The sequence below is a fragment of the Sceloporus undulatus genome, chromosome 8 (genome assembly GCF_019175285.1).
Source record: "Sceloporus undulatus isolate JIND9_A2432 ecotype Alabama chromosome 8, SceUnd_v1.1, whole genome shotgun sequence".
In the NCBI taxonomy this organism is placed as follows: domain Eukaryota; kingdom Metazoa; phylum Chordata; class Lepidosauria; order Squamata; family Phrynosomatidae; genus Sceloporus; species Sceloporus undulatus.
In genome coordinates, this window is record NC_056529.1 from 2185020 (window position 1) to 2210596 (window position 25577).

The 25577-nt window shown below is 45.2% G+C and overlaps 2 protein-coding genes across 2 annotated transcripts in view; one reads left to right on the forward strand and one right to left on the reverse strand.

The window, feature by feature from the left end:
• Window positions 1-1394: 1394 nt before the first annotated feature.
• Window positions 1395-20183, forward strand: GPI (glucose-6-phosphate isomerase). Its single transcript, XM_042438638.1, has 18 exons — window positions 1395-1724; window positions 7273-7363; window positions 7684-7752; window positions 9017-9136; window positions 10538-10621; window positions 10708-10854; window positions 12372-12443; window positions 13813-13857; window positions 14216-14269; window positions 15607-15667; window positions 16264-16307; window positions 16421-16573; window positions 16687-16816; window positions 17537-17613; window positions 17782-17910; window positions 18336-18411; window positions 18516-18582; window positions 19612-20183. Exons 1-18 carry the CDS (start codon window positions 1606-1608, stop codon window positions 19733-19735), a joined length of 1662 nt encoding a protein of 553 aa, XP_042294572.1. The 5' UTR covers window positions 1395-1605; the 3' UTR covers window positions 19736-20183.
• Window positions 20184-23664: 3481 nt separating this feature from the next.
• LOC121914371 (WT1 interacting protein) overlaps window positions 23665-25577 on the reverse strand; it is a 29221-nt gene continuing 27308 nt past the window's right edge. The window contains exon 9 of the mRNA XM_042437762.1: window positions 23665-25503. Within this exon, the coding sequence (XP_042293696.1) occupies window positions 25345-25503 (159 nt within the window). The 3' untranslated portion in view covers window positions 23665-25344. The remainder of the gene's footprint in view (window positions 25504-25577) is intronic.

The following is a 25577-nucleotide window of genomic DNA, read 5'->3' on the forward strand; positions in this document are numbered from 1 at the left end:
TGGAGACTGCTAGAGCTATTATTGCAGGAAGGAGCTTTTTCGTAGATTTAGGAAAGTTTAGAGGCACGCCAGGAGTTGTGCAGAGTGAGAAAGCGAGGAGCCCTTTCAAACTCTCTCTCTGTAAAAGCCAGTGGTCCCAATGCTAGCCACAGGAGGGCGGTAGAGAGAGAGAGAGAGAGCGCCTGGAGGGGAGAAGCCGCCCTTTCTGCTGCCGCCAGAGGGCGCTCCAGGACAACAGGGAAAGGGGTGGCGCCCTTTGCGAGTGCAGGGACTGAGTTTGGGACTACAATTCCCATCAACCCCAACCAGCCCATAGCCCTGGAGGGCTCGAGGATGTTTGAGGGGTCCAAGGGCACAAACAGGCTGCAGGGGGACCTCCCCCAATCTCTCCATGGTCTGGGGATGATGGGAAGTGTCCTCCAACCCCCTCCCTCACATGCTGTGCCTTGTGAGGATGATGGGAAGTGTCCTCCAAGACCCCCGATACTGACACTCAAGTCACCAACCCTGTTTTTAGCAGCATATATATATATATATATATATATACTGTATATATACAATTGTGTGTGTGTGTATATATATATATACGCGCGCGTGTGTGTATATATATATATATATATACACACACACACATATATACAGAGCAAAAGTATGCATGTGTGTTTGCGTGTATACACACACACACACACACACACATATATATATATACAGTACTGTATAGACAAACCTCTGATAGATATATATATATACACACACACACACACACACACAGAGAGACATGGAAGTGCCAAGTGTAGAGGCATCCCTCTCTTGGCAAAGGAACCAGCATGGCACAGTGTATCTATGACTTTGGGAGACCTGGGTTCGAATTTGCACTCCAACATGGAAACCTATTGGCTGACCTTGGGCAAGTCACACTTTCTCAGCCTCAGAGGCCCAGAAATGCCCATAACAGCTTTGCCTTAGGGTCGCCATAAGTGACAGGACGCACAGGAAAGGCACGACGACGACAACAGGCCAGGCCCTCGGGGATATCTGGGAGCTGTAGTTCTAGAGGAACCAAGCCAAACTACAACTCCCATGATTCAACTCGACAGGCCCAAGCGCCCACGGTCGTTTTGTTTACGCTCCTGGTTTGCCTTGTCCTCCGCTGTCTGTCAGCCGCCCCTGGATTTAAGCCCCAGACTTGAGAAGAGGAGCATAATAATGATGATGAAAATAACCTTCTGTGGGGAGAACTAGGCCTTGGGGCGCAAAGCACCTCGGGAGTCGTAGTTCCGGAGAGCGCTGGAGGCCTTGGCCTGCGCCGGGGCCCTGACTGCAAATCCCAGCATCCCTCGGGCGGAGAGAACTAACGGCTAGGCCCGAGCCAAGGCCTGCCTCTGAGCGGAATTAAATGCTCCACAGAATAAGAAGGAGGCGGGAAAGGGGGCTTTGAGGCGGAAAAGGGGGCGCAGGCCCAACTTGAGGCCGAGGCCGGGGCCTCCTTCGCTCCTCCCCGAAGGTGGAGCCGTCCGTGGCCGCGCCTCCGTCCCTCAAAAGCCTGCTCTCGGCGGGCTTCGCCTCCTTCGCCTTCTCCTTCTCCTCCTGGCTGTCTCCGCTGCCATGGCCCTCTCGAGCGACCCGGCCTTCCACAAGCTCTCCGAGTGGCACAAGGGCCACGCCGCCCAGCTGCTCCTCAGGCAGCTCTTCGACAACGACAAGGAGCGCTTCCGCAAGTTCAGGTCAGCACCAGGCGAGGCCTCGTTCACACGTGCAACGCGCGCGACACGCGTCTTGGTCCCCTCCTGTCACTCCCCTCTTTGCCTTAAACAAAAGCCCCGAGCTAAAAAGGGGCCGCTGACTGTGCGAGCCAAGGCTCCCCTCCTGCACGTCTGAACGCGCGTTCACTTGCGTGTCAGGGGCTGCTTGGGCTCTTGCGAAAGGTCTCCCGGGGGAAAACGTGGGTTGGGGTCCCAGGCTGCCCTCCTGGTTCTGCCTCCCGCCTTGACACGTGTCTTTTCCCTTTCTTGCGGGGTCTTAAGGGGCACCTCCGCGAGGGTCCTCCTGAGCCACGGAGGAGGAGGAGAGCCTTGGCAAAGGCGCCCCCAAAGGGCAGAGGATACTGAATCATAGCAATGAACCCGTGTTGCACGTCTGAACGCGCCCGATGGGTTGCGTGTCCGGGTCCTCTGAGCAATCGAGGGAGAGGAGAGAGAGCAGTGGCCGTTCCTGGTGCTGCTCCACCCTCCCTTTACAAAGATACGTGTTGCACGTCTGAACGTGCCCGCCTTTGCTCTAGCTGCGTCTCGCAAAAGGCCAGTCAAGGAGAAGGAGACGAGTTTGCGAAAGGGGCCTTTCCTGAGGAAGCGGGGTCTGGGCTGTGATGCTCTCTTTTCCTTTCCCCTGCTGCACGTGTGAACGCGGGCGAGTTGCGTGTCTGGGTTATTGTTGCAAAACCAACGAGAGAGAGAGGAGCCATTGGCAAAGGAGGGCCAAAGGGGAGAGATGAGGAAGGGGCTGCTGCCTCTTTGCAGAGAGGGCTGGACGCGTGTCGCCCGTGGGAACGCAGCCTTTGCTCTGCTGCTGCCCCTTGCAGAGAAAGAGGAGGGTCTCAAAGAGAGGGCCAGAGAGAGACCCCTTTCCCGGTCCTTTGGCGCTTGCCCTTGGCTCCTCCTTGGAAGGGAGGCTACGTGCCACAAAGCACAGACGCCCTTTGCGGGGAGCAAGGCATTCTGGGACCGGCCTTTGCTGAGTCATGGGGGGGTTCCCTCTGGGTCCTCCCCGAATCATCATCATCATAATCATTATCATCTTATAGGTTGAGCCCCCTTGAATCCTGAATCCCAGCGCATTCCAAAACGGTCCACATGGGAGGCTGAGAGAGCAAGAGAGCAACGCTTTTCTGACGGTGTGATGTGCGCAAGCTTCATTTCATGCACAGCAGCATCATCAAATCCAAAGACATGTCTGCCTTAGTCTGGGGAAACGTATTCACACGGCTGAGATTTGGGCCATGCATGGCCCCTTGCGCTTGCCACCTTCCATCTCTTGTTATGGGCTTTGTAACTTTAAAGCATTCTAAGCCTGTCTCTCAGTCATGATGCTCTGAGGCAGCTTAGAAGAACGTTAAACCTCTGCCGCATCTCAAAATAGCAAAGCAACACGCCAAGCAATATCCTGGGTGACAACAGGAATGTGTAGTAAGTTGCATCAGGTTGGCAGCATGTTGCAAAGGTTGCTTAAGCGCGGCTTAAAGTGACCTTAGGCCAGGTTTGCAACCACTCTTAACCACTGGCAGCTTCCTGAAGGTTGCATGAGAGAGGACTCCAGTAGTAACATCCTCAGCTTCACTTCACTAACAGTGGTGGGAATGCTTTGTGTCCAAGGACTGCTGCCAAGTCAGGGGCTGTTGCCTTAGCTTTAGCTTCCTTTTCAGGGAGAAGGAGGAAGTAACCCTTTCTATCTATCTATGCCTGTTGAGTGGAGACCATCCATTGCAGGCAGAAGCCATTTGTAAAATTATCTTATTAACCTTCCCACGTTAAAAATAGGAGATTGGTGGAGGACAGCCTTTCCAAGAGTCCTGATGGATTTTAGACCTTGTTGAAACAGGAGCCTGAAGGCACAGAGGAACACAATTGCCCAAGGCAATACATAAATACATAGCTGTTCTTCTGGTTTTATTGCTTGTGCAATGGAGGGTCATCTATCCCTTATTAGTATTTTTTTTAAGCCAGCAATAAAGTGTGTTAATGCTGAATATGTTGCTTCTAGACTCCCTCTGCAAACCAAATGACATCTCAATATCCAGACCGTGCAACTTTCCCTTTGGATGCCTCGTTACCACTGATGCTTCCCAGTATGTCTTTTCTTTAGCAACCCGGACCCTGTGTTCCTGAGCAACCCTCTTCCTTCACAGGGCTTTTTTGGAGTAGGATAATGCTCTCTTATGTGTCAAGTCCAAATATTCTTTCTTCTAGGAATTCAGAATGGCTTAAAAGACATTACAAAACACAGTGGCTTCTAGAAATAGTAAATTAAAAACATTTACAGTGAAATTCAAAAGCAAAACCTCCTCATATAAAAACACTGAAACCCTTTTAAGAACAACAAGGGAAGGGAGGTGTGTGCCTTGCAGAATCTGTTTGCCTTTCTGTGTTGGGCTTGATGTTAGGTTGATACCAAGATTAAGCAGCACAGCTCTCTTCAGCAGTTACTCAGTAGATGCAGTTTTAAATGGGCTGCTACTCTCTGGGGCTAATGGAGATGTTATTCCTTCCTCTTAGCATCTTCTTGCTAGATGGCTGTCCTGAGCATATCTGTTGGCAGATGTGAACAGCTGATCCACTCTCTGGATTAACTACTAGCGATTGTAGCGTCTTAGAGAGAGCGCTCTTCCGGAGGCTTTTCTTCTTCCTTCTGACCTTTTTTGCCCCTTGTCATTCAGGGTGAAACAAACTCTCACATTTATTAATGTATTCCATTCATATCCCACCTTTATCCAAAGATGGGATTCATTCATGGAAGCTGTGCCGTGTGAAGACTTTGCTGCTAGTAGAACATAAGCGTAGTGGCATCACTTGAGCCTTTTCTCCGTCATCACGTTCTTGTAGGGAGTTTGTATTAGAGCTCAGAAGAGTCGCCTTTTGGACTGTATCTCCCAAGATCCCCCATATAAAAATACCTAGGAAAAATATCTACACATAAAAATAATCTAATGGTTTTGAGTAAGGTTGTCTTCTGGTTTTGAGTAAGGTTGTCTTCATACATACAGCTCAAAGGGGATCGTACCTTGCCAAGAGAGTTCAAGCACTTCATTGAGGTGGTTAATCTGCTTTGGGTTTCGGTCTGAACTTTAAAGGTGCTATTTAAAGGCTGGACCTATTTTAAAGGTAGGGTTTGGCATGTTAGATAGTGCCTTTAAAGTTCATACTAAAATCCAGAGTGGATTCATTGCCTCACTAACATGGAAGAGACTGCTAGGTACAAGTCATTTTTTATGTTGTAAGTTCCTTAGGAATGTTTAGTCACAATGCAGTTACTAAGACTGCTAGCCCTGACCCACCGGGGAGTATGTCATTCTACCCATGAGATCATATCCCTACAGCTGCCCTATGAATATGTTCTGCTTTTGGGATAAAGTGGCTTCTTGCCATGGAGTATCGAATCTGTTTACCTGCCCACAGAAAAGCCTGACTAGTGGGGCACAGGCGAGAGCTCTTTATTCAGCTGTAAGACTTGGGAAACAAAAAAGATTTTTGGCTTGCTTTTGCTTGCCAGCACAAAACCAAACATAAGATCCACCCTAAAACACCTCCTGTTTGCTTTGGTTGGAATGTATTAACCAGCCCTTGAGATCTAACTGGGAACCAGAAGCTTTCTAAATACTGGAATTACAGTCTGATAACACTTGGGAAAAGCCATGTCCATAATACTCTGCTAGGTGAAGCAAGGGTGGTGGTAACGGTGGAGTAAGAACAGATAGGACTCCCTAATTCATTGGGAAGACTCGGTTGTGGCTTCACAAGGAGAAGTAACAGGAGATTCCTATTCATCTTATCAATCCATGATTTGGGTTTTTTCCCTTGGGAACCAGACTCTCTTGCCAGCCTAAATAGTTCCCCAGTTCTTGCAAACGGACATGAAGTTTTATGTACAAGACCAAGGGAGACAACTGAGTCCCTGCTGTGCTTATCCATGGCCTTTATGATGCATCTTTTTCTACCCGAATGGTTCTGTGGTTTGTGGGATGCCGCATTGCGGAACGAGCCCTCAAGCAGAGTGTTTTCCACCAAAGGTGGGCTTGGAGAGCATCCTTGGGTCCCTGGTGTCCATGTCTTTAGATCAGATGTGGGTATGGACCCAGGTTTCTGTCCCGAAGGGTTGCACAGTCTGCCGGAATGCCCCACCTCCATGAAAAACAAGACTGGAAGTCATGGTCTATTTCTAGTTATGAAAAATAGAGTATTTTTCATAGTAAAGGTTACAAGGAGACACTGTGACCTATTTAAAAGGTGGATGGCTGCTCCTGGAGACTGGAGCGAAAGGGGACAGAACAAGACAGATCTGGCGATTCTGGAGGGATCAGGACCACACTGCTCACCTCTGCTTCAATGCATTTGTTACTGGCAGCTGCCATTGTCTGAAGTTCAGCTTTGCATTGTAGTAACCAGAAAGATCTGGCAGCCCTTCCTCCTTGGAGGCTAGTGCTGTAACCTGTGGATGTAGCCACTGCAGCCACTCATATCCTGAGCAGTCTTGCTAATCACAAATACTCTAAACCTGGAATAACTGTGTGTTGTGGCTCTCCAGTCGCTCTCAGTTCTGCCTCTGGGCTCCAGTGCAGAAGGGATCTTCTTGCCCTGACAATCCAGATAAGACCACCTTGTTTGGAAAGCTTCCCGTGGGCAGTTGAAGATTAAATTATGTAATTCCCAAACAGGATTACTGCCTTAACTGAGCAGAAGGCCTGAATCGTTGCTGCCCTGTGGAAATGATTGTGTCCATTTAAAATGATTTGTCATCCTTACTTGCTGTGACCGGTTGTATAGATAAGATGCCTCTTGTTTGCAGCCAGGTGCACTGATGGTGAACTCTCTGTGCAAACTCTCTCTGTGTGTGAATACAAAATGCATTGTTCCCTAATGGCAAACAAATCCTTTTTGCAAAAAGGCTGTGTAAGCAAAGCAGGGCGCAAGTGCTGGCAGGTTGTACCAAGCTGGCAAAGGAAGGGTGGGGAGCCTCTTTCAAATCCAAGGGCCAAAGGTATCATAGGCTGCATTCCTGTCTCAGGCAGGGCCAAAGTCAAAATGGGATGGGACCAAGCCAAGGAGCAGCTTTAGGGGAGGAATTCTATCCCATGAGAATGGGGTGGAGGGCACCTGTACAGATACTAGGAAACCACCTAGTAATGGTCTTCTGGGGAAGGAGGCATATCCCTTTGGGGAATTTCAGGAAGACGGGATTTGGTGAGGCTTCAAAGATGGTCCTCATGATGGATGGCATGCCTGCCATCTGAGGAGAAGCCTGTGTAACTATGGGGAAGCCCGGCCACCTATTGACTAACTGGCCACTATGGTGATGTGAAACACTTGCATCTGGTGAGAAAGGGGGATGACTACATTGATGAAAGAACATTAGGATATCTAAGCAAAACAGGGGTTTGAAGTTTCATAATAACACCTAGTATTAACATAATGGGGTTGCTCTTACCTGCCCACCTTTCTCTGTGATGGTTGAGAAAAATGTTTCTCTGTATGACAGAATGGCCTTTTCTAATTCTTTTGACAGCTTGACATTGAACACCGATCATGGGGACATCTTGGTCGACTATTCCAAGAACCTTATCACAGAAGAAGTGATGAAACTGCTGATAGAAGTGGTAAATAGCAGCTCACATATTAACCCCTAAATATTAAATAGCACCTTTGAGGCATGCGGCAGTCTGCCAAGCGCAGTTAGCAAAACGTGTGCATTGGAAGGCAAGAGGAAAGCGAATTGTTTCATGCAAACATCAATTGATAAGATGCCATGTTGTGAACAAATTCCAAATCATAATTTCTCATTTCTAGCTTATTGTGGCCTAGCTGTTTAAAAATATGAGGAGATGGGAGTTAAGAGAGAAACCGGTTTCTGTAATGTGACTGGTGGGTTTAGAAAGCTGTCTGGTCTCTTTACTAAATACTAAATCTTCATTTTCAGGCAAAATCCAGGGGTGTTGAAAAAGCTAGAGAACAAATGTTCACCGGAGAAAAGATCAACTTCACCGAGGTAACGGCTGTTTTTATGTGTCCGTCCACATACACATAGATGCATTCAACTTATGGACAGAGTCACAGATAGAACCTTGGTAGCCTTGTCCTTTGAAAAGTTGGCTTGAACTTTGCAAGTTACTTTAGAGACATATTTGTTAGTGCCTGAACATATATAGATCGTCATGGTTTACGCCATCAGTACCTTTCTCTTTCAAGCTGTACAATGAAATTGGCAAGTTGTTTCAGCAGGAAGGGGTAAGGAGCAAAAGCTACAACCAAAGTGACTTAAATGATGGATGTAATGCACCTAGCTTTTTCTCTCCTTTCCCCTGAATTCTAAGGGAGTTACGCAAGTCTTTGAGTTAGTCCCTGTCATAAGTGAAGAACTAATCCGGATAAGATAGGGGGAAGATTAATCCAAGGAGAAGCAATTGGTCACTTATAGATATGGGTGCATTAGCCCTGATAGAATAAGAGTAAAATTTGGGGGGAGGGGGGCTTCTGGACAGAAGCGTTCATCTTGCTCCCCTTCCAGCCAAGGTGCTAAAAACAGCTTTTTCTTGAGTACTGATCTTGCAACACTTATGTGCATGCAACAAAATGGTCGTTTGACCAGACTGTTACAAGAAGCTTCTATAGCTTTTTAAGATACCCACTTCTCCTTTGAGATGTCTCTTGAGACTAGAGTTGAAGAGCATTAAGCATAAGACCAAACAAAACCCCGAAATTAGGAAATTGCTATAAATTATTAGGAAAGTTCCTTCCATTCCTTTTAATATAGTTCCCAGCTAGCTTGTGGCAAGTGCTGGCTGTGTCTTGTGTCCATCATTGGAGGTTCATACAATTTTGGAGGGAAGGAGTCCCATTCCAGTGGTCGCTTGGCAGCAGGTGGCATTACTTCCCTCCCACTCCAGGCTGCCACAGTTTAAGTGCACTGCTCCATTCTGCTCAGATTTGAGTCTCTGTTCTATACCTGTATCATTTTGAACACATGACTTTCCCTTCTATTTTTGTGACCATTGGCCACCCCACTGGAATATTTTGGGGAGGTGCCAAAATTGAGAACAGGTAATACTCTCAAAGAAGATGTTAAATTTGGTTCTAGAGTTGTTGAGTGGGTGGGTGAGGCTGCTTGGGAATTTTCTCCCCAAAACTGGAAGTGAACCTTTGGTGACTTCTGGGTTTATTTGTTTATTTTGGGTGGGTTGGGGATTTTGATAGTTAACTGCACAAATGTCCATTGCCTTCCATCCCTGTCTGATTATTCCTTCCTGTTTCAGAACCGTGCTGTACTCCATATTGCTCTGAGGAATCGCTCAAATACCCCAATATTAGTTGACGGCAAAGATGTAGTTCCAGAAGTGAACACAGTGCTGGAGAAGATGAAGAATTTCTGCCAGGTATGAATTATTTAGCCAATACACTTTCTCTTCAAAGGGTTTAATGCACAATAGCAGCAGTTCCTCACAAAATAGAATCATAGAGTTGGAAGAGACCGCAAGGGCCATCCAGCCCAACCCCATTCTGCCATGCAGGAAATCTCAGTCAAAGCATCCCCATTGACAGTCTCTGCTTAAAGACCTCCAAAGAAGGAGACTCCACCACAATTTCCATTGAGGGAGTGTGTTCCACTGTCGAACAGCCCTCACTGTCAGGAAGTTCCTCCTAAGATTGAGGTGGAATCTCTTTTCCTGTAGTTTGCATCCGTTGCTCCGGGCCCTCTTCTCTGGAGCAGCAGAAAACAAGCTTTCTCCCTCCTCATTATAACATCCCTTCAAGTATTTAAACAGGGCTATCATATCACCTCTTAACCTTCTCTTCTCCAGGCTAAACATCCCCAGCTCCCTAAGTCATTCCTCATAGGGCTTCATGGTTTCCAGACTTTTCACCATTTTAGTCCCCCTCCTTTGCACACATGGCTCCAGTTTCTCAACGTCCTTTTTTAATTGTGGTGCCCAGAACTGGACACAATATTCCAGGTGAGGCCTGACCAGAGCAGAATAGAGTGGCACTATTACTTCCCTTGATCTAGACACTATACTTTTATTGATGCAGCCTAAAAATTGGCCTTTTTAGCTGCCACATCACACTATTGACTCATGTTCAACTTGTGGCATATTTGGACTCCTAGATCCCTTTCACATGTATAGGTCTCTTGTTCAGCCAGGTGACCCCCATAATCCTATATCTGCATTTTATTTTTCCTCCCTAAGTGCAGTACCTTACATTTCTCCGTGCTGAATTTCATTTTGTTAGCTTTGGCCCAGCTTTCTAGTCTATTCAGGTCAGACTACAGTATGATGAGATCTCTTCTCAAACTTGGTATCAGTGAGGTTTATTACTTAGTATCTCTGTACATCTTAGGAGTGGTAAAACAAAGCTTGCAGGCCAGGTGCTCCCTTTTGGACAGCCATCTGTTCAGTAGTGCTTCTTCTTGAGGATTTGTGCAAGGGTTAAGAGTACCTGACATCTCTCTTAAACAAAAATTGTACAATCATTACTCCTGAGGAGAATTGCTGTAGAGGTACCTAGAAAGAACCAATGAACTGAACCAAAGGATTGTTGCATGAGGAATAGTAACTAGTGGGGAGCAATTCTAACTTGACTTGCGGGGCTGGTAGGGAACATTAAGGCATGCAGTCCCTTCCCTAGTAATACATATAATTCAGGTTCCAGAATTGTTCTGAAACTGACTGAAAAGGATCAGGAATTTTGCTAAGCAAATAATAGGGCACAGTTGGGGGGGGGGGATCCCAGTTACTGAAAAACTTCCTATCCAAATGCCCTTTTCTGTGTTGCAGAAAGTTCGCAGTGGGGACTGGAAAGGGTATACTGGCAAAGCCATCAAGGACGTGGTCAATATTGGGATTGGTGGATCGGATTTGGTGAGTTTCCCTGCTGCGTAACCAACTTCTCCAGACCAAGGAAGTGCCCCAACGTAGCTCTTACTGGTCTTTCTTCCATTCTTCAGGGTCCCCTCATGGTGACTGAGGCTCTTAAACCATATTCCAAGGGAGGGCCCCGCGTCTGGTTTGTGTCAAACATTGATGGCACTCACATTGCCAAAACTCTGGCTGAGCTCAATCCGGAGACAACGCTCTTCATCATTGCATCCAAGGTATGTTCCGGCCAAGAGACATAGCCGTCCTCACCCCCATCGTTAGCGGCTTCTGCCAAAGTGACCTGTCTGTGTGTGTCCTGTGAACCAGAAGGATGAAGCCATTGCAGGGCTGCTATTCCCAGCCTGTTTGTGAGGATGCACTGAGGTGCTGTGACAGGGCTGGTCATGTGCCAGGCGAGAGAGATGAGAGAACAAAAGGCTTCCATGAGCACACAGTGAGGGAGGCTGCTCAAAACCGGTGGAGACTCAGTTGGGTTATGGCTTTTAAAAAGAAGCATGCAGGATGGACCCTCAAGATTCCATATGAAGACATACATTTAACTTGTGAATTGCTGATTGGAGCTTCTATAATGAATATGGGGGGCTGGAAGTCTTGTAATCAATGTCTTGAGTTATATTTTGCAACTTATTCAACTAGATTTCGTCAAGTGTGTCACTGTCAAGAACAACTCTGAAGAACTTTAAAAGGAGACTCAATAAATTTTTGGAGGATGGGTCTGTCAAGGGCCACTAGTCAAGAGGACTAGCTACGGCCTTCAGTAACTGAGGAGCTAAACCTCTGAACACTAATTACTGAGAAACATAAAGTGGGAGAAAAGGCATAAGGAAGAGTCATTTGTAATTTAATACTATTCAGGTGAAAGCTACCATGGTTTTGACCAAGTCCCACACGTTTACCTTGGGACACGAACCAGAGAACATCCAACAGACCAGCCCTTCTTGTGACAACTCATTCTAAAACTTCAGACGTAGTTGAGCCAAAGTTTACTTTCCTTTCTGCTTCGGACCTAAACATGAGGATATTTGTTCTCTGTGGGTTTCATACAATTCAATGCACTCATTAGTGAAAATAAAATTGCCTGCTTTATGAAATGCAGACATGGTCAGTCATGCAGGTCTATAAGGGTCAAGTCTCCTCTATTGGAGTTTATTCAGCCATTCAAATGTAGCTTTAAGGACCAACATCATGCTCTCCTCCTCTCCCATCCCTCTCCCAAGTACGGTTCCATCACTCAACAAAAGGCTAGTTTATAATGGAAACTCCAAAAATGCCATTCATCCCTTTCCAAATCTGTCCAATTATCGTACAGCAGCCATTCAAATGAGAGCCAAAAAAAACTGTAAAGTTTCCCCAGTGGGAATCTAAGGCTGTCAGGCCGGGTACATGATTTATTAACGCAACGAAACAAAGCCAACCCAACAGAAGATCCCTTCATGCTCTAGGCCCTGAAAATCTCATTTGCCGTTTCCAAGATGAGATCATAAACGGAACAACAGTAAAGCACAGGCTGCACTTGGCATCAAATCTATGAGGTGTTCAGTGTATCATCCACTGTCCTATTAGTTCAGCTGAGTTTAAAACCTACAAGCCTGGCTTGTGGGTGCATCAGTTGGAACACCTTGGCTCTAGGTCTTGGTAGCAGCTTTGTTATATTTTGTGCCTCTTAAATCTTGTATACATTTCTTGGCCAGGAGTTTAATACTCTTTTTTCTTTTTCTTTCTTGTCACACAGACTTTTACCACTCAAGAAACTATCACCAATGCAGAGACGGCCAAAGAGTGGTTCCTTCATGCTGCTAAAGATGTAAGTCAAAAGTGTATTAATGAAATTTGATATAGGGTCAGCGGTGCTCCGAAGTTCCCAGCATTCCTAACCATTAGCATTGAGGGCCATTGCTGAACTTGTGGTCCAACAGCATCTGCCTTAAAGGAGAGTGGTCCTAGGCTTCTAGCATGCCTGACCATTGTCATGCTGGCTGAGACTTCCAAAGTTTGAGAGCTACTGACTTCAATGGAGTATATAGCATAGCTTTTGTAACAGTTTTCAGCTTAGTCAAATTTTTAATCTTATGGTGGACAGGCAAGAAAAACATGTCACCTACAACACATTCTATAAGACTCTGTTTGTTGTAGGTGGTTGTCATTTGAACTGTAGCTGAAATTTGTATAATGCCCAGTACAGGCATAACACAAGCTTACTGCTATCCAGAAGCCAGGCTCCAGAATTGTCATTATCTTAACCATGGTTCTGCGCACAAATGCTAATCATGGTTCCCACTAGAAACATGGTCTGCAGTCTGCTTTTAAATGTTTAATTCAAACTTGGGGCTTTTGAGGGAAACCATGGTTCATGTTGGAGAGGGGAAGAATTTTGCTTGGGTTGGATCGTTCTCATGCTTGGCAGGCCTTTGGGTTTTGGGGATCCTGTGTCAATTTGCATGGGGTTTAAGATGTTTGAGGAGGCCTCTACCTTGGAGCCTGTTCTACTGCAAGGAAACATGAGATAGTTTTTACAAGAGCTATCCAGTGCTGTTTTCATACTTGGCAGTTCCTTTGCAGTCTGAAACCAGGTTGTACTTGAGACGAGGTTGGCCTTTTCAAAGGCAGATGCCTGAACTATGAATAGGCTCCCTTATGCAGAATTCTCTGGGAACTCTTCTAAAAGGACACCTCTACTGTAACTTACCTTCTTCCTGGCTCTTTTCTCTGATGTATGGGGCACTATGTCCTGGTGATGGGACCGGAAAGCATTGCTCAGTGGGGCAATTTAAAAACACCTTGCTTTTCCCAGGCTGATCCTAGCAGAGTTTACATTTCTGAAAGCAGTGAAGGCCCTAGAAATAATAATAATAATAATAATAATAATAATAATAATAATAATTGTATGTCCCACCTCTCCAATGAGATGAGCCCTTCCCCCCCAAAAAATGATCCAATAGGTTTGGTTCCCAAGAGGTTTAGATCTGATTGGAAAATTGTGGCAATAAACAAAGAGGCAAGGATGAACCGTTTGCTAGGGTTTGGATGTCCCTGCTCCTCCTGAGATTGCAAAATACAGAAACCTATAGTAGAAGGAAAATGCATGAATAAAACCGCCTGATATTTATTATTCAGGAAATGGTTCGTCATTTATCTAACAGTTTTCTTCTCTTCCCATTTTCTTTCCTTGAAAGCCTTCTGCTGTGGCCAAGCATTTTGTAGCCCTTTCTACCAATGGGGTAAGTGGCCCTGTGTGTTGAACTATTTGGTTTATGAAACAGCTTTGTTTTCGGGGCAGAGGATCAGAGTAATAGGATGTGGCAGAGCCATGACTCTTAACCCTCTTGTGCTTCATCCTTCCACACCCCCATTTAGCCCCCCCAGAAGCAGCTTAGAAAAATATTCCCAAAAGTAAATTCTGTAGGGTTTGCAAATGCCCTCTTTAAAACTCTCAGCAGTTGGTGGTGATAGATTCCCACTTGTGAAAGCCTTTTGACTTGTAAATGAGTTCTGTGTATAAGTGTCTTCTATTATAGAGCTCCCTACCAGGCAAGGTTGTAATATAACTCTGTTTCTTTCTCCTCTCTTATTTCTTAGCCTAAAGTTAAAGATTTTGGAATTGACACTCAGAACATGTTCGAGTTTTGGGATGTAAGTAAGATATTATGTGCAAGATCAAATCTTGCTCAAATCTTCTCCTGGAACTTTGCCTCCCATCCTTTAAACTTGCTTTGCCTGCTGTCCATCTCACCAACTCCAGAAACACTTCACTGATCTGTCCATGCAGCAACATGTGCTTTCTGGGGGATTCTGCAGTTGTGGTGGCTTGAAAAACTTTCTCAAGCTCTCCTTCCACTGGCAGCAGTGGAAGGGAGAAAGGTGCAAAACCATCTGGGGATTATAGAGCCCATGATGGCTGCAGAGTTTGGAGAATTCCAGTCCAAAAATGACTTCCAGGAGCTCTGCTGCAGATCCAAATTGCTCCTCCAGCGTATCAGAAGGTGCGGAGCAATGAGGATCCTCACGGTGAGCTGAATGTCAAAATGTGAGGCTTGGGAAAGGTCAGGCTAGTGGAGGCCTCCAAAGCCCTTTCAGTCTGGACAGCTGTTGGGTAAGAGGAGACAGTCCATGCACCGGCTTGGCCTCAGGGCTATTCTAAGCAGTAACATTTGCCCGATGGGAAAGCCTGGCATAGAAGGTCAGTAAAGGTCAAATGTCATCTCTTGCAAGGGGGCCAGGCAAGCCCAGATGAACTTTCAGTCTTGAGAGTCAACCCGAAACTGCTTCACAGGGGAAGAATTTGAAGCTCTCAGGCGCCTCCCTCAGGGCTCTGGTGGCGGGAACATAATCCTTGCTCTTATGTCAGATGGCCTGGGCCTTTTGCATTTGGTTAGTCCACCGTACAGTCCACAGAATGGCACAAAACCCATTCCAATCAGACCTGGAGAAAGCTTTGTTGGAATCCCCAGATACTGGGAGTTGCAGTAAAGGAACTTTGCAAAGGTCTGATCCTAACTCGGCTGTCCAGCAAGAGGAGCTGGGAAGGTCCCATGTTTCACAGGGAGTCTCACTTCAGGAGCAGAATTAACTTAAGAGAACATTACCTCTCTCAGCTCAAAGGCCATTGGGTCACCTTGCAAAGTATGCGTGCGTGTCAAAAGAATCCACTTTGTTTTATGTGCACAATGAGAGTTTCCCTAATTGACCCTCTTTTGCCCTGAGGATCTGCAGCCCGTACCTATTGAATGCCCACTGGCCCTTTGGGAAATGGCCATCTTCATTCCAGCACCAAAGAACAGTTGCAATATAGTGCTTAGAGCAGAAGTTTCCAGCCCTTAGGGCTCCCAGGTGCTCTTTAGGAAATAAAGAAATAAAAATGGAATGAAATTAAAGAATAAGCAAATATTCTTATATATACTCCTAAACACCATTAACTGTCATATAAATCATGGCTCCCCCCCTTTCCCTTCCCTTCATTCTTTTTTCAGTGGGTTGGTGGACGTTATTCTTTGTGGTCAGCCATTGGCCTCTCCATTGCTCTGCACATTGGTAAGTACCCAGAAGTCTTTGCAACTCCATATGATCTCTTGGCACCATAATACTATGTTGCATTGATGCCTCTGAGCATAATTTTTTTTTCCTTTAAAATAACTCAGCTGTGCAGAAAAGCTTGTATTGCTTTCCTACCAGTTAAGCAGGATTTGGCAACACTCTCCTGTTGTTGCACTGGCACTGGTGGCTTTTCTGCTAACTGAGGTGTGCTAGAGCTCTCTCCAGATTGCTCTGGTGGAAGTTTTCTTAACACCTTTTTATGCATGGAGTGGAAGTGATGGATGTCTTCTAGATAATGAAGAAGCAAACAGGCACACAATGATCACAACTACATACAGTATGTGTGCAGTGTGTAGTTTCCTTCTGGCAGGGAACAGAGGGCAGCTTCCCTTCCGTTCACTTCCTTCTAAGTTGAGGACTCTGGTATCACAGTGGCGAAAAATGTACAGACATATTGGATATTTGGATCCTTATTGTCTGAGCAACTTGAGCAAGTCTACCAAGAAAGCATAAGGGCAGTGTTACTTTGTAGGTGTTTGATGTATGTTCTGGAGGTGGGGTTTTCACTCCAAATGTTTTCATTTTGTGCACAGGTTTTGACAACTTTGAGAAATTACTTGCTGGAGCCCACTGGATGGTGAGTATCTGGATGTTCCTTAAAGAGTCTCCTTCTGTGGGACTTTGATCTGGTGTTAGTAAAAAGCCTGTTCTTTCATTAACTTGAGTTTCTTCCTGCCTTCCCCCTAAAAGGACAACCACTTCCGCACTGCTCCCCTTGAGAAGAACGCCCCTGTGATTCTGGCCATGCTAGGTGTCTGGTACATCAACTGCTATCGTACAGAGACCCATGCACTCCTGCCATATGACCAGTACATGCACCGCTTTGCAGCTTATTTCCAGCAGGTACAGTGGGGAAAATGGCATTGGGCTTCTCCCCTTGTTTTGCATTCTCTTTGAAATGGTTTAGGAGCACAAAGACCAACTTGAAGCCTGTTGCTTTTGCACTCTTGCTTTAGGGAGACATGGAATCCAATGGGAAATACATCACCAAGAAGGGCACCCGGGTGAACTACAATACTGGCCCGATCGTGTGGGGTGAACCTGGCACCAACGGCCAGCATGCCTTCTATCAGCTGATTCATCAAGGTACGGTGAAAAGTGGTCAGAGGTCATTCAGCATTTTGGCAGATCCAGTTGCTCTTTCTTGGGGCATAGATGGCCAGGGGCAGTTTGCTGTAAAAAGGGTTGCATATAACATGAAACAGACAAACAGGCATTTGTCACAACTGTAATTGTTAGAAGTAGCTGAGAGGTCTGATGAAAATGGAAGCTTAGGCCCAAATCCTGTTGTGGCTTCCTGCTGGCATCACAAGGAGTTGCATTTTCTATTCAGGTTTGCACAAACTTAGGAATGCTACCCAGGAGGTTGTGTGTCTGTATGCATGGGAGGTTCTTGGCAGCAGGTGGTGAATCGAGTGGATTGTTACATAGCAAAAAAGGGTGCACTATTGTTTTCCTTCACATGGTCAGTTGTCTAATGCTACAGTCCACTAAACTCAGTGAAGCTAAGCAGGTGTATTTTCATGCTTTGTTGTGGATAAATAAGATGTTGGCACAACAGTCAATAAAAAATAAAGCTACAGAACTACAAGTGGTGAGAAACGTAGAACTTGTTCAGAAGGTTTAACTTATCAGTTGATTATCTTCAGGGTGGGACACCCCCCTCCAGACCTTGTTGGGACTATAGTCCCTATCAGTTTAAACCAACACTGTTATAGACAGCTGGTCCAGTTACATCTGGAAAGGCATAGATGCACCGCTCTTGCTGCTAAAACGACTTCTCACTCGCATCTCCTCTTTTTGTAGGGACTCGCATGATTCCTTGCGATTTCCTCATCCCGGTCCAGACGCAGCACCCAATCCGAAATGGCCTGCATCATAAGGTAAACCAGCTTATAGCCAATGTTTTACTGGAAAGTCCTAACATTCAAGCCAAGATTGTAATCCTTCTTATTCTGCTACATCCTCTGTGGCTGGATGCATTTTGCTTGCTTAAGCAGGTAGTCTGCCAGTTAGGCACTCCATCCTAACCTCTGTCTCTCTTCCGTCAGATCCTTCTGGCCAACTTCCTGGCTCAGACCGAGGCCTTGATGAAAGGAAAGACAGCGGATGAGGCTCGCAAAGAGCTTCAGGCTTCTGGGCTGAGTGGAGATGCACTGGAGAAGCTCCTTCCCCACAAGGTATGTGGGTTGTGGCCCACAGCCAGCTCTCCCTGGAATCCTAGGCCCTGGGTGCAGACTGATCACAAGTGGCCTTCCAGTGGGAACCATGAGTGAAAACTATGTAAAGGTCATCCAGTCATGCTGAGTCTCTATAGTGGCCAGGTTTCTGTGCTTCACAGAGATTAACAACCCTGAGCAGGATGAAGAGGAGGAGCAAGTCCTGAAAGTGGGCTTAAGTTTTAGTTCAGCTTTGGGCAGGGAAGCGAGTGTAGTTTAAGTAACATCTTCACTTCAGAAGCCATCTTGGCCTTGTTGTGTTGCTTTATTGGGCTAAGAAGCAGAAGCTGTGTGTGGTGCTCCAAGGCAAGGTTTATCCGACAGATGTGTCTTAAAGATGGGCACGGAGTAACTAATAACCTCTTTCCTTGTCTTTTTTCTGGAAGGTCTTTGAAGGCAACCGCCCAACCAATTCCATTATGTTTACTAAACTTAACCCATTCATTCTTGGAGCCTTAATTGGTAATTAATTTTCTCTTCAGTTCTTGCATTTATTGACTGCTTTTTCCCATAAGGATGGCTATTCAAGGTGTTTCCTTTTTTCTTATTAATTTCCCTCCTTCTAGCCATGTATGAACACAAGATCTTTGTCCAAGGAGTTGTGTGGGATATCAACAGCTATGACCAGTGGGGGTAAGTCGGTCTTGTGAATGTATGGGGTCATCTTTCCTTGTAAAACGAGTCAGTTTCCCTAGGAGGGGGGACCCCACTTCTGCCTTGCACTCTTACTGAATCACTGTCCATGTGGGCTGAATTTGGTTTTGAGTGGACGAATTAAGTTACTTGGGTCTTGGCCTGTTGTCAGCAGACTTTCAAAGGTGGCAGGAAGGAGACCTTTTTGGACGACAGCTTCCAGAACTACTGCAACTGACATGGCTCGCTGGGGAAAGTTGGGGTGGTTGTAGTCCAAAAACGTAATTTCTCCGAAGCTCTGAGCAGATTTCCTAGGGATGAAAGAAGCTCCTAATAAGTCAAACTGGAGTCTGGTTGCAACAGAATGAGGCGTGTTACAATATTGGAAAAATCTGTAGTAACCATAAAATTGTACTCCAACTCATTGGATTCCATCTGAAGCCCAACGTGGTAGAAAGGATTATTTTTGTCACCTCATTTTTCAGCAACACAAGGTGGGCGCACAATTCCCATGCCCGCCTGATGCAAACAAGGCAGGCGCTCTTTCCCTGAGCTGGTTCAGCTCTTTCTTCTGGTGGTTGGCAATTAATTGTGTTTGTTTTGTACAAGGAGCTGGGTTGAAATCCACACTCAGCCATTGGGTTCCCCTGTTGACTTTAGGGTGGCTGTAATCTCTTGGCATGTCATCTCAGTATCAGGGATGGGGATTGTTCATCCCTTCAAATGATGTTGGACTGCGACTCCCAGCAGCCCGTCAGTAAAATCATGTGTGAGGAATGCTGGGAATTGCAGGGCAGCAAGACCTGGAGAGCTGCACTTGCTTTAAAGCCATGTTTCTCAACCTCTCCAGATGCTTTGGACTTCAGCTCCCCAAAACCTCAGCCACCGTGGCCAGTGGTCATGGTCCCCAGGTGTTTTTCTGATGTGTGGCTCTGAGGAAACGTGGGATAGGAACGCAGCACAAGTGTTCCCAAGTGTTTAGCCTGTGTTTTTCCTTTCCCCACCCTTTCCACTTTTTATTCAACGCAGCGTTGAGCTTGGGAAGCAGCTGGCCAAGAAGATCGAGCCTGAGCTGGCCTCCGATGCCCCCGTGACGTCCCACGACTCCTCCACCAACGGACTCATCGGCTTCATCCAGAAACACCGGGCCTGAAGCCGCCAGTGCTGGAGGAGAGGCGTACGGCGACAATCCGGACACCAAACACCGAGATCGATGTTGTAGTTGCTGCTTTCGTTAGCCAAGTCTACTGAGATAGCACTTTTCACCAATTCTGGCCTCTTCGTTGTTGTTGACGGTTAGCTTTGTTGCATTTTGAGCAGAGTCACAGAGGAGGGAACCTTTTATTCTTTTCTTAACTCGTGAGACTCGAAACCTTGTTGTTTAGTGGCTGTTTGTGGCAGCTGAATTGTATCACACTTTGGGTACTGTGTTCCTCACTTCTTTACAGCCTGCTCCCCATTCCACTGTGTGACGTCAGACAAAAGATATGCATAGTCTGCAGTTAAAAAACCCCTTTTCCACACTGTGTCTTAGTGAGCCAGTTGCAGCGTTGAGAAACCCAGCCTTACCTGTACAAGATTATACCAGGATTAACTAAAAACACCTCTGCGTCTGTGTTTATTTTTCATTGATAGTGTTGTATGGCACAGTGTTCCACTCCAGGAAGGTAAACATGATTCAACAGTCTAAAGCCTGGTGAGATGAGTCTGGAATATAGTAAAAGAGAGGTAAAACCTATTCCAAAGAAATGGATCAAACAGAAAATTAAGAGTAGCAGCTTTATATAGCAAGGATGTGTAGAGCTGTGGGGAGATCATGGTTTAGGCTTAGAGGATTTGGGTAAATAAAGGGAAGACAAACTACAACAACCTCACTAAAGCTTTAAATCCAGATTTAAGGTTTGAATAATGCTTCCCTAAAAGAAATGACCAAATATTCAAAGAGAGAGGTTATAGTAATGGGAGTCCATAATATTTGTTGGAAGTCAAACGCTTGCCAAAAGAATGCAACAGATTCTTAATCTTGCTGATGATTTCTTTGTCCAGAAGGTGCAAGAGGCAACAAGGGGATCAATTATTTGTGATTATATTCTAACCAACAGAGATGATCCAGTTGACAAGGTGGTAGTAGTAGTGGGACCCTCAGGTAGGAGTAACCACAAAGGGGCAGCCAGTGTAGTCAGACGCATACTGGACTCCAAGGAGGCTGAATTCAGGAAGCTGATGGAAGTAATGGGTGGGAGCCCATGGTCAGAAATGCTGAAAGGGAAGAGAATTCATGGCACATGGCTATTTCTTGAAGGCAAGAAGATGCAGTTATGATTCTATGAATGTCAATGTAGGGAAAATGTGAGAGGTGTTTAAAATCAGGATGAATGTACAGAGAACTTTGAAACGAGTTGAAATTGAAGAGAGGTATAAGAAATGGAAGAATGGGAAACCACCAGAGAAATACAAATAGTAGTAGTGTGCCTTCAAGTTATTTCCCCCAACTTCTGGTGGCCCTAAGACAAACCTATTATGGGTTTTCTTGCCACGGTTTGCAGAGAGGGGCTTTGCCTTTGCCTCTATGGAGAACCAGGCAGTGGCCAGAAGCGTCCAGCAGGTGGCAGCGCAGAACGCCGGCTTCAAAGGCTGGAAGACCAGGGAAGTCTCCCCAACTTCAGGGAGAGAAAAAGGGGTGCATTCACATGCAAAGATAACCAAATCATTCTGGCACTCAGGGGTGTGTGTGTGTACATATATATATGCGCATTTATTTGAACCTGAAATCTATTAATCTATAAAGGAGATCTTCTGATGGTGGAGGGATAAGTGTTGAGAAGCCTTTGCATCTTAGTTGTGTGTTGTCTTTTGTGTTCTCCCGCATTCCTTCGGAGGATGCCCCGGCTACCTTTCCAAACATCCCAGCAGCCGTGGCTCTCTTTCCAAACACCAAGAACAATGTCCTCTTCGCAGGAAGCAAAGGCCTCCTTTTCGGCAAATATTGATCAGGGAGGATGGAAGGACAGAAGCGCCCAGCGGGAGCCATGCGAGATACTGCTGGCAAAGAAAACACCAGATATACTTGACTATAAGTCAACCTGCTGTATACGTCGAGGGCAAGTTTTAGGGCCAAGATTATGGATTTCGCTATGACCCATGGATAAGTCAACGGTAAAACTTAGGGGCCTATAAAAGAAGGATCTAAAGGATGAAGCAAAGCAAAACAGTGCCAAAGAACGTACAAAATTCCAGCAGACATAACTCTTTGCGCTTACTCTTAAGACTAGATGGATGAGAGAGTAAAAGGGGTCAGTGCTTCACATACTCATGCTTTTCACCAGGAGATGGTTCCTTCTTTTAAGATACAGTATTGACATTGACCAGTGGATTAGTTGACTCAGGTTTTTTGGGTCAATTTTTTGACCTACATTTCTAGACTTGTATACATGAGTATATACAGTAATTAAAACAATCTAGTTTATCGCTGGCCAACATCTGGACCCCAAGCGGCTCCTTCCAGAGGGCCTTTTCTAAAAGAAATAAATGCTTTTGGGGTCCCTTTCCTTGCCAACCGGGATCTCCTCTCCCTTCCTGCCTATATTGGGAAAAGGGGGTTAAAATAACCCCACCCAACATTGAAGATGTTAGTCCTAGGTCGGCATTTTGTTGTTGTTCTCAGATGCCAGGTGGACCCCTCTCCTTCTGGCCTTTTGAATATTGGGAGATTCAGTCTAGGAAATAAACTTTAAATCCCATTTGCAAGACAAAAGGCTACTACCTTTGAGATCCACTTTGCCTCAAATCCTTTGCAAACCCCTTTGTTAGGAAGAGAGCCCTGAATTTCTTAGGAAGTCTCCGGGAAAACATTTAGGTGTTGTTAAGATAAAATGCACCAGTTTAAAAGGGGAAAAATAATGTGTTACCTTTGTTTGAGGTAGAAACCTCAAATAGTAGAGTTCCAGTTAGTCCATTGGCATTCTCCTTAGGATTCCCGTACGGCGGTCATAATGTGGCATCTTTACGTCCATAAAATGAATCCAGGGATCAGTGTATTAGTTAGCAAAGCCTTTGACAAAGAAGCTTCTTCTTAAAAAGGTCTTTTTGTGCCTCCTTTCTGCATCTTTGTTCTCTGTCTAGCTGGACGTTTTTCAGCAGCATTGCAATGGAGAGGACGGTGGGGGAGAAATACAGGTTTTTCTGCATGTCTTCCAACAAAATAAAGCTTGAGCTGGGAAGGAATGGGATTCTGCTCCAGCTGATCATTCTGCAGCGGCAAAAAGGAACAGCAGTTAGAAAAAACCGATTGATTGATTGATTGATTGGTTTGAGACTTAAGAGTTCCCAATGGCATAGTTTAAAAACAAACTCGGAGAAAACCATATAGGTACCAAATACATTACGAACAAACAAGTAACTGAAGGACCTACAAAGCGCAGCGACTTAATATAATGAACGGAAATTACGCAAACCAAAAAGATATCAAGAATGTAACTAACAATGATATAATAATTAGCTCCCAATGTTGGGAGAAAGGCGGGATATAAGAAAATATAATAATAATAACAACAACAACAACAGACTTTGAGGAACTTCCACTTAGTACTTTAGCGATTTAAGCCAATTCCTGTTTGTCAGTAAAGTTAATTTCCCTTGATATTTTTGGGGTTTATGTCATTTCTGTTCCATGGCTCCATTGCTTCCTATTCTCTGGGGCATCAGAAAACAAGCTTGCTCCATCCTCAATATAAACCCCCTTCAGATATTTAAACAAGTCCCCTATTAACCGTCTCTAGGCTATGAGTCTCTTCTCATAGGGTTTTATGGCTTCCATCCCTCACCAAAACCCACAGATCCCAAGAATGGAGCCAAGGCGCTTAAAGAAGTATGAAACTGGTGCATCTAATGCAGTGCGGATACACCTTTAGAGACATGTACTTGCTAAAAGTTATTGAAACAAACTACTTTCAGGCGTGGTTCCTTCCTCGCATTCCCGATTTAGGAGGTCCAGTGTATATAGGCATAACAACATATATAATTTGGTCCCATAACAAACCAATTCGTCTCTTATCAGCATTTATCACTATGAAACCCGAGGCGTATCTGTCAAGCGCCTTTATTGCAAAGAGCAGAGAATAACATCTAAAGGGCGAAGTGGAAATTCTGACCGTTTAATATTCAAAATAACTTAAGAGGACGTTCGCCGCTTGCTTCTTCTTTTAGATAAATAAATCTACATTTCCCAACGTTTTATTCGCCGAGGAAGGAAAAATCAACGGCATTACAAAAACAACAACAACAACACAACCCCAACAAGTCACATCTATGTACTGTACTAAAAAGGCCAGAGAAAGATATATACAAACATCCGTTTCGACTAACGTATTTGCAGCATTTAAAACTAGACACATCTTACATATATATATATATATATATATACACACACACACAAACCGAGCCATTTATATATTTCCTACAAAATAAAAAAATCAACATTGGTCCAAGTTCTTGGAAGGAAACTATATTCTTTTAAAGAAAATGAAAATATATATATATTTATATATTTTTCAAGGGGAAAAAACTTAATTTAAGTCAAATTATATACTCTCGTTCTGGTATTAATCAAAGGAGGAATCAAACTTGGGGCAGAAGAAACCAGCGTTTGCAGGCCTTTGTTAAAGAGTTTTGGTTTAATTGAAAGAAGCTCTTCCATGGATTTACCAACATTCAAAATTTCAAAATGCGCACCTTCTTGATCTGAAATAATGATGTTTTAATTAATGGGCCAAATCCAATTTGAATCTTCATCCCAGAGAAGACTCACCGAAATCCCTGTTCATCACAATTTAACACAATTCCCTTTAATGGGTTTTGCTCTAATTCAGACTTCTCTTGGGACCAAGTTCTTTATTATTTCTGCGATTTCTTCCTTTGGGGATTTTACATAACAGTAGAGGACACAGTGCGAATCCTGTACAGATTCTTTCCCTGTTTTGCTTCAGAGTAAAATACACAAGACAAAGCCCTGCTTTTTTCGTGAATGCAAAAGGCAAATCAATGCAAAACTGAAAGGGAAAAAAGAAGAAAGCAAGCTCTCAAATAAATAGCTGTATTTTGGGGAGAAATATTAAGTGCTCCATCCCTTTGGAAGAGGTATTTTTTCCCCCTGAAGCAAATATAGAAGCCACTAGCAGCTTGGGTGCTTTCCCCTTTTCTCTCTCTCTGGCTGGCGTTGCATTTAATAAAACCATGGTTGAAGTCCGTGAAGATTTCCCAGAGAAAACACCTGCCTTTTTAACTGGATTACCCTTTAAAACCCAACCTTGATTCCTTCCTGGAATGACTTCTGGGGCTCCTGAAGCGGCTTAAAAGAATAAGAAGAAAACTGGCACGAGACGCAGCCTAAAATGCAACCTTCTCCTGAAGAGCGCTGCTGGTGAACGCTAAAAACCATTCAGGGACTCCAAAGGTCCGCCAGGGAAAATGGAGACCTCCTAAAGACGATCCTAAGAAGCCCTTCCAAGGAAGAATGTCGAAAACCGCTCCGCATTTCCAACTGCAATGGTGCGGTTTGTCCCTTTTTCAAGTACTCTGTTGTCTTGGGAGGAATTGCTGAAGCCGATGGATCGCTCCGATGCAGAACCCTTGGGAAAACCCTCCTCCCTCCACAGTCTTGGAAGCAATAAATTAAAGAAAGGGTTGTCTGCGGAGCTCTTCTGCCCCTCCCTCCGAAAAGGTTTCCCTCCCATTGGCTCTGACGGGCGCGAAGGGAAAAGGCCCTCATAGTTCTGTGATGTGCATTGGGTACCCGCTGGGCGGAGGATGCGCCATGAAGCCCTTCAGGCCCAGGCGCCGGATGTGGCAGCCATGGCAAAGCAGGTGCCCCTCCAGAGGGTAGCAGCGGCGGCCCTCTTCGGCATTCAGCTGCAGGCCACAGTCCTAAAAGGGAAAAACAACAACTTTTTAAAATAACAATAATAATAACAGTATCTGAGGAAGTAAGTACTGTAGGC

What these genes read in the sequence shown, in the direction of transcription:
- GPI (XM_042438638.1), top strand. Translation starts at nt 1,606, where the DNA reads ATGGCCCTCTCGAGCGACCCGGCCTTCCACAAGCTCTCCGAGTGGCAC. An exon ending in TGAAACTGCTGATAGAAGTG is followed by an intron (nt 7,364 to 7,683) that starts GTAAATAGCAGC and finishes CTTCATTTTCAG; the next exon opens with GCAAAATCCAGGGGTGTTGA. An exon ending in CTCCATTGCTCTGCACATTG is followed by an intron (nt 15,668 to 16,263) that starts GTAAGTACCCAG and finishes TTTTGTGCACAG; the next exon opens with GTTTTGACAACTTTGAGAAA.